The following is a 17,727-nucleotide window of genomic DNA, read 5'->3' as shown; positions in this document are numbered from 1 at the left end:
GATGAACTTCTGCTACACTTTTTTTCAAATCAAAATAGTGCAAAAGCACATGTCGAAAAAACACTTTATCGCGTTCCATTTTTCACAAAGCAAAAGAAATTGTTGTTTAGGAAAATAATTGTGTATGCTGACTGAATGTTATCGAGAAATGTCGAAATTAATCACAAACTACCTGTTTCGTTAGTAATGACTACTAGAACTGTTTGCATTGCCATCTAACATTTGCGGGCGGAAACTAAGTTAAGGTCCTAATAAGTATGTGATTAGTATCCACTGATTAAATATTTACTATTCCTTACATGTTATTTTCTTTCAGTGTAAGAGGCATTATTTTGATTTTTTTTTTAATACTTTGAGTATGTTTCTGCGATATTAAAATTAGCGATTAATAAATAATAAACGTCACGTTCTTGTGGATTGTTACAGGTAGAATGAATTTGGAGGAATATCGCAAACATGGTAAGTGAATATGTACACACATACGTATAAATATATATAAGCACAATATTAAAAATAATAAAACACATGATCGTTTACGCAATATATCGAGGAATCATTTTACAAGATAATATTAAAGTTTTGTATTCTGCCTGCATATAATTTAGCTTAAATATGTATAATCGAAAATCAATATTCTGCGAAAATTTTAATGCTGGTGAATTTTTGATGACGCGCTGTATATGTCACAGAAATTCAGCTATATCAGACTGATACGTTATAAAATCCGTTCCGATAAATAAATCAAGCAATTCCGAGACATTTCGCGCGACGCTGAAATGGCGCCGATAAATAGAGATCACCGATAGAATTGGTAGAGCCTTCGGTAGGTACGATATTGTTTCCGATACGGTATCCCGACGTTTACAATTTAAGTCACACGCTACGACTTGGCTTGAATTCGATTTTCCCTTCCGCGATTTCAATCCGTAATCGGTCGCTTCGTCCTGCCGTTTTGGCGTATTAGGATCGATTTGTAGGCAATACGTGTCGTTTTACATCGCGACGTGAGATTATCCGTTTATCCATAATCGTTACCAACAAGCAAGAAAAATTTTATTTGCTTATTTCTCTTTCTTTACTGAAACGTGTTTGTAGGAGCAGCTCTCTGTGTTGAGTTAATCATAATGAAAAAACAATTTCCGGAAATTATTTGTTCTCTCTGAAAATAAAATACGCTTTCGGATAACGCGCTTCTTTTTTGAGATACGTGAGTCCGAAAGGACGATCTCTCTCTCTCTCTCTCTTTAAACGACTACAAGAAGGAATCACAATATTGCACGGAATAGAGCCTTTGTAAAATCGCATTGTTGCTTTAGTACGGAACAACCTCTCGATACCTCAAAGCACCTTTTGTTTCACGATTGCTTTCAGCTTAGGTGACGAGCGCGCTAAATTTTAAGCGAAGAGTCTCCGCAAACTTAATCCCTGCAATGTGTTTACTAACGATTTTCAATTTTACTGTGTTAGCGTTTCACGACATAAAGTAATGATGCTAAGTGAATCTCGATACCAAGTCAAGAGGAGGAAATGCTTCAGAAACAATTCTCATAATAGTCATTTTACTCGTAATTTTTGCAAGTAATCGAGGAATTAATTTATTGATTCGCTGTGGTTGAGAAAAATATTTACGAAACTGTCACGAGTAGAAGAATCACTTTACATGCATTGAATAAGTCGAAAAGTTTGGTTTGATTCTGACAAATTCGTCTTTATTACATTCGATGGAAACAAGTTATTCATCATCTAATTATCGCTGTCTATGATCCATCGCCAATGGAAAGTTAATTAGTTCATAATTAACTTGTTTTGAATGTAATAAAGTCTCCTGGTAGAAATCTGTAGTTTTACTGGTAGCATTTACTGGACAGTTATATTAACGTTTGTCCAATAAATGAAAAGTAAAACTACTTGAAATTTCAATCAAGATATTTTTCTACAATTTCGGTGTACGAAAGATACGCGAAATCTGAATTCATTTACTGAATAAACACGTAAAATGATAAGAAACTATCCAATTGATTAATAATCAAATCTGCTGTTCACAAAGTGGACAGGTTTACGCTTTTTCATTTTTGATATTTCATTTTTTGTTGTAATTGAAAAAATATTAACGCTATAGAGAGTCATAGCGCAAGAGATTTTTGGTGCGTAATATTTATTTTCTCTATCATAATCCTCGCCTTTCATATAACATCACTATAATTAAATACTATAATAACATCTTTTTATTTATTCTTGTAGTTGTACTATTTTATCAAGTTTTGAGTCTGGATTATCCTGGCAATTTCCATTTGTACAATTACCATCAGAGTTTGATGTGTTCTTCTCGCAATGAAATTCTGCATTGCTAACACATATGCCCTATTCTTGCTCACTTCCGTTTCTAACTTTGCTTATTTTCATTATGGCTTAATATCATCAAATGTCTTATTTTCTCTAATCTCTTTTTTCTTTCTCTATGGTTTTCTATATGTTCACTCATTGCTCACGTAATTTTCAGCTCCTTTTTAACAATACAAATAAATATGTTTCAAATTTATTTACGATAAACATTATAATACATCATAAAACTGAATTAATATTACAGACATTATAGTTTAAATCGGTCAATATATCGTATACTAAATTATACATTAAACATTATCAAGTTCTTCTCTAGTTCCTACGTAATATTTTTACTAATGAAAATGCATTACTACTAGAATATAACTATGTAGCGGATGTCCTCACAATATCCATACATTTCTACCAGGGGTTTGACTAAAAAATCGAATAAAACTTTTTGATCGACCCAATAGCTTTAAATCGTCTAAGATGGAGATTAAGTATACATAAAATATTGCGTAGGCAAAGAAATGGTGGATTACATCGCCGATTACCTGGGCAACATCCGTTCTCGGCGCGTGTATCCGGCAGTTTCGCCGGGATACCTGAGGAACGTCCTACCAGCGTCGGCACCGGTGGACGGTGAGCCTTGGCAGGATATATTCGCCGACATCGAGAGATGCATCATGCCGGGTGTGACGCATTGGCAGAGTCCGCACATGCACGCTTACTTTCCAGCTCTGAATTCACCCGCCAGTTTACTAGGCGACATGCTGGCCGATGCCATAAACTGTCTGGGCTTTACGTGGGTGAGCGTATAAACGTCGCGTATTTTGGTCTTTTCAGATACAGAGTGTCCCATTTTAAATAATACATTTTAATATCTTTTCTATAACTCGTCATAGACAAATATTTTTTAGACAAAAGTTGCATGGTTCGGAGCGGGGCATAAAATAATGAAACCAATTCAATAATGAAGCCTTGCGTGGTAATACTAAGGTCACATAAAGATCACATTAAAATTTTTAAATCGGATCATCTAGTTTTGTTAACATAAATCAATCTCTTTGGTTATTCTATGTATAAAAAATATTCGTAAAATGTCGTAAAATATAAAATTGTCGTAAAGTGAATATTTTTTGAGATATCTTATATTTTATTTTCATACTTTTAAGTACAAAATATGAAATATTTTGCAAACTATTCACTTTTCAACAAACTTATCTTTTGTATGTAGAATTATGAGAGAAATAGATTGTTGTAAGAAAATATAGAGAAATCTTAAATAAAAAATCGCATTTTGCAGATTCTTTGATTATCAGTAGAAAAAAATTAATATTACCGATCGATTTCTCTCATAATTCTAACATAAACGTATTAAAATATTAAAATTATCGAACGATAAGATTATCGAAAAATAGATAGTTTATGAGATATTTCAAACTTTGTACTTTCATATATTGTATTTGAGAATATAAAACTAAATGTAAAATATTAATCAGAAAATATTAATAATATCTATTTTACTCTAATATTTTTATAAACAAAATAACTGTAGAAATCAATTTATGTTAACAAAATTATATAATTCCATTTAAAAATTTCCTCATATAATCTTGATATTATCACTGGCAAGGTCGAACTGACTTCATTATTTTGTGTCTCCCTCCGAATCATACAATTTTTGTTTGAAAAATTTTACAAGTTACAGAAAAGATATTAAAAAGTATTATTTAAAATAGGACACGTTAAATATCTGAACACATTTGATACTTTAAATAATCCGTTTAATCATTTCGCAAATATTCATGATAATTGTAATTGGATCCTTCTAAATTAATTAAGATATCGATTAAGACATTCTCTTCTATTTTAGCAGGATTTAAAGTTACTCATTATATTTCTGGAATATTTTATAAAATATCTTTTTGCAGAATGTGAAGCATATGACTCATGTAAATTGTATATCTCGTCGAATTTGGAAATCGTCCGATATACCACTTATATCTTTCAACTGTTGAATAACGAAGACGAGTTATAGGTCGATATTTAAAGAGAGAACTATTTTAACTTGCAAACAGTCCGATTGAACAGTCAGTCGTCACAGTACAACGCGATTGTCACATTATTCGTTTGCGTAGGCTTCCAGCCCGGCATGCACTGAGTTAGAGACCATCGTGATGAATTGGCTGGGTAAAATGATCGGTTTGCCCGAGGATTTCTTACATCGACCGGGCGGTTCCGGCGGCGGTGGCGTTATTCAAACAACGGCGTCAGAAGCCACGCTGGTATGCTTGCTCGCGGCCAGAACCAGAGCGATCAGAGATGTGCAGGAGAACGATCCTGAGTGTATGGCGACCGAAATCAACTCGCGGCTTGTCGCCTACTGTTCGGACCAGGTTTGTAGTCCACGGCAGTTCCAACCTCTCGCCAAGCACGATAAAATCGGGATAAAAGCGTTCGAGAAATGTAAAAAACGAGTGTACAAACGCTCGTGACACTTTATTCGAAAATATGCGACGGTTGGGAGCAATCGCGCGAAAAAGCAGCGAAATAATTTACGTTAATGACTGTAAAAGCAGCAAACACTGCGTATTACTGCGAACGCGGGCTTGTCAGGTAGTCCTTTGAGAGCTTTTTACGGCGCACTCAGATGCAGGATAAATGCAGATAAATGCGGATATTTATTCACGCTCGGATAAGTTTCCTTGAATATTAAAGAGTTTTGTCGCGAAAGTCCTCGGATAGCAATGCGAAAAAGATTAAAAGACTCTTTTGTCTTATCTCACCATCTTGTGAAAGAAGCGTGCTTAAAAATATGTGTTATAATTTTAGGATTAAAATTTTTTTTAATTAGAGAAGTTACACAAAGATATAGATTTCGGTGGAGCAATAGAAAAATCTTAATTGAACAATTTTGCTCTTTAAGATTCTTCTAAATCTTTAAAAAATTATCTTAACATTTTGAGGTGTTCTGATTTTTTCTCATTGCTTGTATAACAGGCTCATTCAAGTGTGGAGAAGGCTGGACTCATAGGATTGGTTCGAATGCGATATATTGAATCTGACAGTGAATTAAGCATGAGAGGTGACGCTTTACTCGAGGCATTAACGCGCGATCGAGCCGACGGTCTACTTCCTTTCTTTGTAAGTTTCACCAATTTTCCTGACTCATATTCTTCTCTCTTAATTTAACGTAAAATACAAATACATTATAATATATCTACGCACAGATTATTTGTTGAATATATTCTATATTGGTCATCTTTTGTCCTACGGAGAAATTTACTAGAATTATTGGAATATTGATGTGCCTTGTGATAACTAAACGATATCGATTTACTAATTCGTTATAGTTATTTTAGCATTTTGTTAAATATAATTATCATTAAATATAATTATCATTAAATTAATTATCATTAAATATAGTTATCATTAAATATAATAAAATTCTCACAGAAACATGCTGTGCGTTTGTTTAATAATAATATTTAATTAATACTACTATTGAGAGTATTATTGACATTTATCTGTTCTATAAATTTATTAATGTAACGTATAAATTCATTAATTATCTTTCTCATTAGATTGTCTTCTTAAAACGCTATTTGAAAATGACTATTCTTATATGTAATTCTTATTTGTAATTATTTCTTACATACTTTTGCGCGATCATTTATAATTTTCTTATATTATTCATTTGTTAGCTTTGCAACAATATAGTCGTAGGAAGTATGGTAGGTTTAATAACGTCATAAGGACTAAATCCGTAGTCACAAAGACTGTGTCACATAAACCAGTAGTTCAGGTATACGCGTAAACCGACCACCTCGCCAATTACTGGCGTATTCCCCGTAAGTAGAAAGAGACAAAGCGGGTATGGCGAGCCAAGTCGGATTGACCTCGCACTAGTTGGTCCCGCAGGAACTTCCTAGTCCGCTTTGAGTCTTGCGACTCTTATTTAGGACGAGAAATTTTTATTATGATTCGAACTTCTCCCTCATGAAACGCTACTTTCCGCAAATTTTGTTAAAACGATCGCCAATAACACGTTTCCGCCGAGGTTATATTGCATATTACGCTCAAGAATCAACTCTCCTCCGATGTCAGTTAATTATATCGTCACTTCAGGGGCTAGATTGTGTTTTTAGAAAAAAACAAAGAAGTTTTCACACAAATGTTTTTGTAAAATAAATTGTTAGTTATTATTGAATTTGTGATTTTATTATATCGTATTTTATAAAGTTATATTGTTTCCTCAAAGAGATTAAATTACATACATAAATTATTATATTAAATAATTTTTGTATATTACTTTAAAAAATACACTTTGACTTGTCGCAATACATTTTACATCCCGCGCTTTATATATATATATATATATATATATATATATATATATATATATATATATATATATATATAACAAACGAAAGCACACACACACACATAACGATTCGTCTCAATTAATTTAATTATTTAGATAAAAAGAACTTTCTTCTCTGAATATTGTACACTGAGGGAAAAATTAAAAAATTAAGTTAAAATCAATAAATATTTCTTTGATGGGTGCCATTAACATATTTACTTAAATATAAATTCTCTTTATTTAAATCAAATATTCATTTAAATCAAGCAAACAATATTTGATTTAAATAAAGAGAATTTAGATTTAAGTAAATATGTTAATGGCACCCATCAAAGAAATATTTGTTGATTTTGAGGTAATTTTTCATTGTAGAACAATCCTATTATTTGTGTAGGTGTGCGCAACGCTGGGCACCACTGGTGCGTGTTCGTTCGATAATCTCAAAGAAATCGGACCGATATGTGAGTACATAAAATTTATTGTAAACCAAATATTCTAAAGATATCACTCACGCTTAAGATAGTTGTGTCTCGAAATTCTCACGAAACTCATAAAAGTTTTATGATATGTACTGAACAAAACACTTATCAGAAAAATTAAAAAAAAAATAGGTTTATACATATATATATATATTATTTTATATAATAAATTATATATATGATTAATAATAACAATAACAATAATAATAACATTAATTTTATGTTTTTATTATTTTTTATTATATATGTATATATTTATTTCAATTTCGTTTCAAATTAACAGTGATATTTAAATAGCGAAATAAATGTATAGAAACATAACTTCCTGTTTGATAAATAATAAATTTATAAATAACTTTCTCGCGTCACTGAAAATATGTCACCTAACGATAAAACTATTTCAATGTTAAACTATTTTTTTCATGGATCCTATTTCAAAGCGGTGCATTAGTAAACATTTTGCGGCATTTCCCGTAGGTCAACAGAATGGCTTATGGTTGCACATCGACGCAGCGTATGCAGGTAGCGCGTTCATATGTCCCGAATTTCGCAGTTGGCTTCAAGGAGTGGAGCTTGCCGACTCCATCGCCTTCAATCCCAGCAAGTGGCTCATGGTCCATTTCGATTGCACGGCTATGTGGTACGAATAACGCCACGTTAAAGTCATTCTTTTTACTAAGTTACGAACAAGCCTTAGTTGCTTTAATTCAGCATGGACGACGATCCACAAATTTTTGCACGATAATCCGGTGCTTGTAAATTGAGATGAGATCAGAAATAAGTATCGGATCTCGCAACTTTTTCAACATATATAATGAACAGTAATTGATTACACGTGGTTGATTATCTCTGTGAATCGTGCGCGCCTCGTAAGAAGAAATATTGTTCTATGATTTTCATTTTATTGGTCGAGCCACGGATGCACGGCCATCTTTTTCCGTTCCTTCCGCAATTTCCGCTTTAGAGACTGTTCCAACGATTGAACGAGGTTTGCAATCTTTCGGAATATTATTTGAGTTGCGTTTAAAGTCGATAGCATGAAGTAACATCTAATAAACGCATTTGGAGACATCAAAATTGGCGATATGAGACTGCGAAATCGTGACAGCTGTATATGTTTTATGAGATAGCAATTTAAAATAAGTATTCGATAAAGTTTTCCTCGAATGGTTTTTACTTCTGTAAATAACGCGCGCGCAGATTTGATAAAACACGTTGAAAACGTGAGCAAAGTGAGCCGGGAAATTAGATTAAGAAGAGTATATTTTTTTGTGCTCATCTAAAGATGTATAATAAAATATGTATAAAGAACTAAAAAGGAAATCGGAAAATTAATTTTTTCCGGTTTGCGCGTTCTATTTCAGGGTGAAAAATAGCCAAGCATTACACAGGACCTTTAATGTAGATCCGCTATATTTGAAGCATGAGAATTCAGGTAATTCTTATAATTTAATTAAATATAATTTAATTTAATTTTTATCTTTAATTAAAAATTAACAGTTACTTTTCTTTTACGGGTGATACACTACTTATCGAAATAAAAATGTAATTTTGTTAAAACACTTTTATTTTTACACAGGTCTCGCGATCGATTATATGGTACGTAGCAAAATTATATTTTATAACAATTGTTGTAAAACAAAATAAAATAATTTATTTGGAGTAAGAGGACTATTACAAAAATTATGCAATTTTTTAATTACCCTTAAATATCTCAACAGATGTTTTTATTACGTAATTAAACGTTATGTATTAAAAAACAAGTAATAACTGTTTATATAACTGTTAATTAAGCAGCTTATAAGACTGTTAAATCAGCAATATGTAATATGTAATAACTATTTAATAATTTCATTCTTTTATGATTCCAGCATTGGCAAATTCCTTTGTCTAAGAGATTCAGAGCGCTGAAATTGTGGTTCGTTATCAGGAATTATGGAATTATTGGCTTGCAAAAGCATATACGTGAGGTAAGCAATAAGCATCCGTAACTTTTCAATCAGCTAAAAGTCCGAGACTGTTATAAAACAAACAAGAAATGTTTGGAAGGTATAAGCTACATCGAATTTAACTATTTCTTACTTTTCACAACTGATAAAATGTGCAACTGAAGACACGTGTTCGCAGGGCGTGAGGTTAGCGCAAAAATTCGAAGCTTTGGTTTTGGCCGACGCGCGTTTTGAGATCCCTGCAACCAGGCACCTCGGCATGGTAGCTTTCCGTCTTCGGGGCGAGAATACCTTGACGGAGCGTTTGCTAAAGAAGCTTAATTCACGGGGTCGGCTTCATTGCGTGCCAGCCGCTTTGCACGGGAAATACGTCATAAGATTCACGGTTACTTCGACGAAGTACGCCTTCACAAATACTTCTATACGTACTGATATTCATCTAATCATCTTTCTTTATCGCATTACATATATCTATAATCATAAATATTTTTATAAATTGAATTAAGAAGTAATACTGTACTATCAGACAACTATTGCATTCCTTGTCACGTTTTCTGGAGTGAAACTTATCAAGATTTAGTCATTGAAAATTTACCTATTTTTCACGAAGAAAAGTTTTTGAAAAATCTTTTACAATATTTCTCGTTTCTACAATTGCGATTAGAATAAACGTATTGTAACTTATTGGATTAGAACTGTTGCAGCGCATTTAATGGAACCGTGCTTCTTTCAGCACGACGAACGAGGACATTCTAAGGGATTGGGCGGAAATACGAAATACCGCAAATGAGATCTTGGGTGATAGTTCCGCATCACCTGTACGACCGAGAGTTCCCCTCGCAGGTAATAACGAGGCGGGACTCAGAAAACTTCAAACGGCTTAACGCAGCAACTTATAATGAGACCCATAATCTTAAATTATTTTCTTGAGAAAGGACATTCGTTTTATTTACGAAATAAGCTGCGAGTGCGTGTTGTACAAGTTAAACTGTAAATCGGTAACACTACATTTGATTGAGTCAACAAAGTTCGCACGTTTACGACTACACATCTGTTTTATATACTAACATGACTAACTACGATAAATTAAACTTACTTATGCACCGCGAAAGTGAAAAAAATTAATAAAAGAAATCAGATATAAAGTTCGTTCACGAACGAACATTTTATAAAGATACACATGATTTACAGAGACAAAATGAGACAAAACATTTTTGCTGCCCAAGCAAAACAAAAAATTACGATGGTGTCAAAATTACAAGAAAATGGTGAAAGAAACTCACTTTTCAATCACGTTGGATCACTTTTTCGTAATTTCGAGGTCAACATGATTTTCTATTTTACTTAAGTGTATACAAAGTATTTCAGAACAATCTTCGAAGCTCTCGTGAAGGCATAGTATGGATTAAGATGAATATAAAAGTTCTATACCATTTTGCAATATTCGCAATATGTATCGAGATATTAATTAAAGAAGATTTATGAATAATTACGTGAGATATGGTAAACAAGCTGTAGTGGCGATATTTAGCTCGTATGTATTGTACATTAGGTTGAACTGAACAAAAGTTCCTTATACGGAAAAAAAGATTTGCTAATATATGGACAACTAAAAATATTAACAGCAGGAGCAAATTTTCTTGCTTTCATAGTAAAAGTTATTCAGTTATCACAACTAAATAACTTTTCCTATGAAAGCAAGAAAATTTGTTCCTGCAGTTAATATTTTTAGTCGTCCATATATTAGCAAATCTTTTTTTTCGTGTATGTCAAACTGAACGAAAAAGTCTTTACAAATAAATCCTTTTTTCTAATAACTTTATAGATTCTTAATTATTCATTAGATAACATTAATATATTATTGCGACTATTTGCTAATCTTCTTTAATTAATAATTAATAATTTTCAAAGTTAAAAAATAGTTGAGGATTTTTTTGTTTAGTTTGACCCAATGTATAAATACACGATGGCAGACATCACCATTATAGCTTTCTATCTCGTGTGATCATTCACAGATTTTCCTTAATTAATATCTCCATAATTATTGTAGTTACAAAACAGTGTAGAACTTTCATGTTCACCTCAATCTGCACTATAACTGCACGAGAGCTCCGAAGGTTATTCTGGGACACCTTGTATAGTACATATAGTTGGATAAGTATTTCTTTTAATTTATATCAATTAGCGAAAGACTTACAATATCAATCAAAGAAAAAAATTTCTTTTCTTCGATTGTTTAGATAGTCTAGATTTTTGTGCGAAGATAACAAGATTTGTTAATAGTTTTTTTGTTGAAGTTTTTTGCTAGATAAAAATTATATATTTATGTTAAATTTTTATTTCAATATAGTATTAGTATTTTAAGTTTGCACATATTTATTACTTCTATTAAGTTATAATGGATGATATTGTTAATAAATATTCCTGTCTTCCTTATATGTTTCTTTTTTTATTGTTTTATTATTATGAACACACTGCACGCCCACTTGACACACATTACACTGTCTGAAGGTAAGTTACGAACAATTCTATTTATTTTTTTACTTTCTATTTTTCTTTCGAAATGGACTATGGAGATAAACGTTTTATTCGATAATATCTAATATGGTATTATCGCGATCTTTCGATTAGATATGTACAAGTAATTTTGACGATTTGCAGATACGCGACAGAAGAACGAAAATTTTGGATCGAGCTTGCTACTGGCTAATTCACCGATGTCGCCGAAAATCGTGAACGGCAGTTTCGCTGCCATATATGACGCGGCTGAAGTATTTGAAGAATGCATGAAAACTTTCGGGAAAATTCATCTCGAAGCGAGGGACAGTCCGGGTGAGAGATTTTCTAAAATATATTATTAGAATTATATAAAGAGTTGGACAAATATTTTAGTCAAGTATTTGCTAGCGCGTGATCCGAATGCATGTCAATACAATCCCAAAAAACTGAAAAAGCGCGAAAATGTATTCATACAGGTTTCTGCGATTGACAAGCGGACTTATATCTCGACTCTGTTATTTCAGCTATGCGTCGTCGCATTCGCGGTATACTAATGTCAGGCAAGCAATTCTCCTTAGATTCTCGTATGGATCTCGTTCAGGTACACTAAAGTCGCCTTGTTTTTATATTTAATTGTTTAATATTTGATACCTTGCTAGTTTTATATAAATTGTATGACAAAATTATATTTGACGAGTGTGCTCTTCTTAGGGATACGTTTGTAGCCGTCCTCTCTCGGGTCCCCCCGAATTACCGTTAATGAAAGAAGATGAAGATTATGCGGGAACGTGCGATTCAACGTCTGATATTGATAAAACGGATGAATATGATAATGGTGCGTATATGTCCGTTCATTTACATGACGAAAGTAAATAAAACAAGTAAAATGAAATAAAATAAATAATAACAGTAACATTATTAACATTATTAACAGTAAATAACTAATAATAATAGACATTTTGGGTCATGTAAACACATTCAGTCCGATTTTTGAGTCAAATTTTACTCTATTATTATCCTTCGCATGCAAAGCAAACAAATTATTTATTAATGCAATAATCTCTGATGTCTCTGACCTATAATCTTCCACCAACGTTACGGCAGCGGGATGTTATCAGCATTGTTACATATATTTGACGTTTTTTATTGAAAATTGAATATTTTGACTGACTTAATTAAATTAATAGAAAGAATAAATGAATAGAAATAATAATAATAATAATAATAATAATAATAAATTAATAGAAAGGAAATAATGGGATCAAAGAAAAAGACTCAAAGAAAAAGACATGGTGATGACAACTATACAGAGTGTATGGATTTATGTAGGAAGTAATTGGGATGTGGATAGTAGACTTCAAAATAACACGAGTCTATTTATGTCCTATATTAGATAGAGGGATATAGGGATTCCAAAGTTCTGCTAGACATACACCTTAAATACATCTCCATTTATGTACACGTATGGTAGGTATTAACTCAGAGTGTTGTTAGATCCATTTCATTGCTGATATCTAACGCATGTTGGACGCCAAGAACTACGAATACTACTATTAGCTGGAACCAATATGTCTCCTCACAAGTCACTATAATCAAGAAAAGTTTATTCCAATCGCAAAACGGCAAACATGCATTTAATGTACGGACTTGCCGAGTATAAACGCGCGTTGTATGTCAACAATAAAATGGGCCTAACAGCACTCTAAGTAAGTACTTACCATACTTTGTACACAAATAGGGGTTTATTTAGAATGTGTGTCCTGCAGAATCTTAGAAGTCTTATATCTTAGGAACTATTGAACATATGTTTATATGAACTTTTCGTGTTGTTTTCAGGTCTAATATTTACAACCCAGTTATTTCCCACATAGATCCCATATAGACAACAATATAAATTTTGTATGTAAAATTAATGTATTTAGTTTAGTAAACTATTTTATAGTTGTTGCAACTAAAACTTTAATTGCAATAACTACAAAGTAACAGTTATTAAACTATAACTACAGTTTATTAAACTATATACATTGTGATTTTTTATATGCAAATTCATGTAATTGTCACCTATATAGTTGCAATTATAAAATTTTTCTTTAAATTTACTAGACGAAATAAATGGAATATATTATAAAGTAAGACACGATTATTACAGACGAGTCGTTTGCTCATGAGTATTTGGAGGACTCGGATAATTCCGAAGCTATCAAGAGGAAGCCTATTTCGAAGACTGGCTCTAGTTACGCGGTGGTGAACGGATCGATCAATGTAGACGCGGAAGACAACGGCGACAACGCGATGGCCATCGCCTCTGCTGACGTAGGCATTCCTAGAAGTGAGACTATAGCCGCTATCGGTCATCGGCCTTACACAGGCGATTTGGATCTCATTCGAGTTTCGAGGGAGAACTCGATCAAACGTAAGGAGAACGAAGGGGACGACGACAACGGGGAATTTTGCCGAAAGTGTGGCCATTACACTAAACGCCAGTAAATATTAGTCGGAATGCATCACGTGTACGCTATTCACATGTTAATGACAGTATTCGATTGAATGTCATTTTCATGTTCGCGAAAACCTGATGATCCGAAATCGTTTTCGCGACTAGACGTTGATTAGCATATTTACAGCGATAATAAATGCGCATGCTTCATTACGTTGCCTCGTCCTGAACGAATTCTCACAAAGAAATCATGAGAAATCCAGAAATCGTAAAGAAGGGAGTAATTTTCTCGTAGGAATCTTTGGGAAAACCTCAAGGAACGTCTGAAACGACATTTCTCTCAATCTTTGTCAACTGATAAAACGTTTTTAAGGAGGCTGTAAGGCTCAATATCATATTTTCGATGAGGACCATTTATAAATTTATTATTTATCGAACAAAATTACTTTTTAATATATTTATTTCACTACCTAAGTAGTAAATTTGAGATAATACTAAGATGGGGATATGTATACACAATATATTACAAATACAAAAAATATTATTTTTTATTTTTCTTATTAATGTTTCTATTTGTGCATTAGTTAATCTAACAAAAATGCACTGATAATAGAAAAAGGTATATAAGTGTTTAAATATATGTATATATATTTTTTTTAGTATTATAAATTATGAATTATAAAATTATAAATTATCTAAAATACTTTAACTCTAGAATGGTCAATTTTTTTTCTAATTGCATGAGCCGTTAGATAATATTTCAATTTATATTTAGTACAAGTTTCAGTGAATTCTTAACAAACTTACTTTTTCTTTACAACCTCCTTACATAAAAAGGTATGAAATTGACGAAAAAATATTATATAAATAGATACATATATATTTTTATTATGTTAATAGTGTTAATTTATTTCACGGTACATAATTGAACTTCTTGTGCATGAAGTTATATGCATATAACTGTAGAAATTAGAATGTTGACTTTTAGTCCGAATATCTTTAAAAAAAATGTACAAGGTGCGATATTTAAGAAAGTAATTGATACGTTCGTAAGTGATCGTTTTGTTTTCATTGTTCGCGCGACCTTCGTTATTTGTTAGAAAAATTGTAGTGATCGCCGTGACGGAGGCGTAGAGTGCAACATTTACAAACATATAGAATCAAATAAATGCACAACATGACAAAATATTTGGCTATGTGTTAATTATTGTGCACCATTTCAATTATTGTATACCATTCCTCATTTGCTTCGAAGTTTTGCACAATTTGAAAGTGTATTAAAATGTACACTGGGGAAACATGGAATCTGGAAGGCAACATGTGAAGCCAGAGGGACGTTTCCCCTTTCGCGTGCTATTCCCCAACCTCTACATCATCCGTCATGATCATCCGTTTGGGCGTTAATGGAAAGAACGCTTGATACACCCCAATCCTAATTTTTTTTCTTCTGTAGTTACAAAATGCGAGCCTAGGCAAGCGCTTAAGCCATGATGCTCCCGACGTGAAATCAAACAATGCGTCCACTCGAGCTTTGTAAACACAGAAGGAAAAATATTAATATAGTTCGATCTTTCTTTTTATTGACGCCCAACCGAATAATCACGACAGATGGCGTATAGAAGAAGAGGTAGCGTTCTCCCTGGTCCCATGGTTGCATTTCAGACTTCATGTTTCTACAAGTGAGTTGAGTGTACATAAATGTCGCGTATATCGCAGTTCCATATGAATCTAGAAATTCTCGTGAATACTTATACTAAAATATTTATAAACAAAACTAATTTCGACAGATTTTATTAAATGTGAAGGAAACAATCTTTTTTTTTAGCAGAGTGGAAACTGATTAAATAAACACACACAAGACGTGGAAATTATTTGTAACATTTATTTATTTATTATTTTGACATATATAAACCAGAAAAATTCGGTTTAACTATTTTCTTCCTGCTCATGAATTTCATGTTTACAATTGTTTCATTTCTCACTTTACTTCATTAGATCTCAATTATCCCTTATTAACAATTACTTGATCACGATTTGCATCACGATAAAATTCTTGGAATGTTTGACATGACAAATACATATTTTATTTCACATTTGCTGAAGATTATCAGCAATAAATTGTAAATTTCGTAAAATTCCTTCGATTGCAAATTGTAATTATATATAACCCTGTATATAAAACATTAATATGAATCCGTGAATTTGATTCGTGATGTGATTGGCATCGTTACATCGAGGGAATTTTGAATTCATAATCCATTTATTTAGAGTATTTTTAATTAACTTAATTTAGAGTATTTTATCCTAAGACATTATAAAATCGCTTTATGCGTCGTTCTAAAATTATATGGAGATTGATCGAACTTAGATCGACATTCAGCGATACTTAGTGCTATCAAAGTCATTAAAGATCGACAGACAAGCGAATACTCACATTTAAAGAAATCGTCGATAATTGTGGTCGAGTGAACATTTAATTCTTTAACGTGTAGTGTGAATCCATACGAGATTTATCTTTGAGTTTTGCGACAAGCGCATTGTCATAATTTTCCTAAGAATCTATTTACAAAAGTTTTTAGTAAGAAATATATTGCGTTGATTAAAGCAAGTTGTAATAAATATATTTGAACAAGTATTTCTCCCCCTCGTTAGCTCATCGAAAGCAGTTCAAAATGGATTCATTCGATAGGAATAGAATTGATACTTGACGGAAATTCATAAAAGTGGATTAAATTCTGCTGATGTACGGTAAAATACATTAATTGTATTAATGACTCCAAGAACGACGTGCTCGTAGTTATTTACATTCCATCGACGCAGGCGATAGCAAAAATATATTTAACGTTCACTGTTTACACATCGCCATTTTACTTTTAAACTTACAGGTAAGACTAACATGAACAGCGCCTTGTGATACATCAAAATAAAACGAAGGAGCTATCTCTCTCGATCTTATATATACACTAATTATATAATTGTTCATGTACCCATATAGAAATACAATATATACGCATGGCAAATTAAACATATCTCAATGGTTAGTCCTTTAACCGTGACATCTCGAGATTATATATAAGTAAATAAATAACTAAATATATATATATATATATATATATATATATATACATGTATGCATATACATATATATACATGGATATACATATATATACAGACACATATAAATAAATATATATAACTCGCTTTATATATATGTATACATATAATATATATAATATGTACACTGAAAGAAATTATTCAATAAGAAATTAACAAACGGATACGTCATATCAAAATACCGATGAATTTCTATATCTGATCAGAAACATCCGATGAAACATCGGTTCATAATTTTTTTATCAATTTATCTGATGAAATGGTTATGAACAGTATTCGATTAAATTTAATCGGATATCCTGATCGGATATAAAACTTTATCGGTAATTTGATCGAAAATATCCGTTTATTAATTTTTTATCTGATAATTTCTCTCAATGTATATATGTATATATTAAATATATGTATATGTGTATGTTTGTGTGTGTGTACATGTGTGTGTGTGTACATATGCGTATATGTATATATATGTATATATATGTATATATATGTATGTGTATATATATATATATATATATATATATATATATATATATATATATATATATATATATA

The 17,727-nt window shown here is 31.9% G+C and overlaps 1 protein-coding gene across 2 annotated transcripts in view; it reads left to right on the top strand.

Moving 5' to 3' along the window:
- LOC116844594 (histidine decarboxylase) overlaps positions 1–15,234 on the top strand; it is a 20,699-nt gene extending 5,465 nt beyond the window's left edge. For both annotated transcript variants that reach the window (XM_032816354.1, XM_032816353.1), the window contains exons 2-16: positions 427–459; positions 2,848–3,134; positions 4,467–4,724; positions 5,329–5,472; positions 7,089–7,155; positions 7,651–7,813; positions 8,538–8,608; positions 8,753–8,772; positions 9,045–9,143; positions 9,301–9,521; positions 9,856–9,965; positions 11,784–11,954; positions 12,146–12,222; positions 12,333–12,456; positions 13,771–15,234. In XM_032816354.1, coding sequence (XP_032672245.1) covers positions 432–459; positions 2,848–3,134; positions 4,467–4,724; positions 5,329–5,472; positions 7,089–7,155; positions 7,651–7,813; positions 8,538–8,608; positions 8,753–8,772; positions 9,045–9,143; positions 9,301–9,521; positions 9,856–9,965; positions 11,784–11,954; positions 12,146–12,222; positions 12,333–12,456; positions 13,771–14,108 — 2,178 coding nt within the window. In that variant the 5' untranslated portion in view covers positions 427–431 and the 3' untranslated portion in view covers positions 14,109–15,234. The remainder of the gene's footprint in view (positions 1–426; positions 460–2,847; positions 3,135–4,466; positions 4,725–5,328; positions 5,473–7,088; positions 7,156–7,650; positions 7,814–8,537; positions 8,609–8,752; positions 8,773–9,044; positions 9,144–9,300; positions 9,522–9,855; positions 9,966–11,783; positions 11,955–12,145; positions 12,223–12,332; positions 12,457–13,770) is intronic.
- The last annotated feature ends 2,493 nt before the right edge of the window (positions 15,235–17,727 follow it).

The sequence above is a fragment of the Odontomachus brunneus genome, unplaced genomic scaffold (assembly GCF_010583005.1).
Source record: "Odontomachus brunneus isolate Ranch 3 - 2012 unplaced genomic scaffold, Obru_v1 Obru_scaffold_043, whole genome shotgun sequence".
NCBI lineage: Eukaryota > Metazoa > Arthropoda > Insecta > Hymenoptera > Formicidae > Odontomachus > Odontomachus brunneus.
This window is presented reverse-complemented; position numbering and strand designations above follow the sequence as displayed.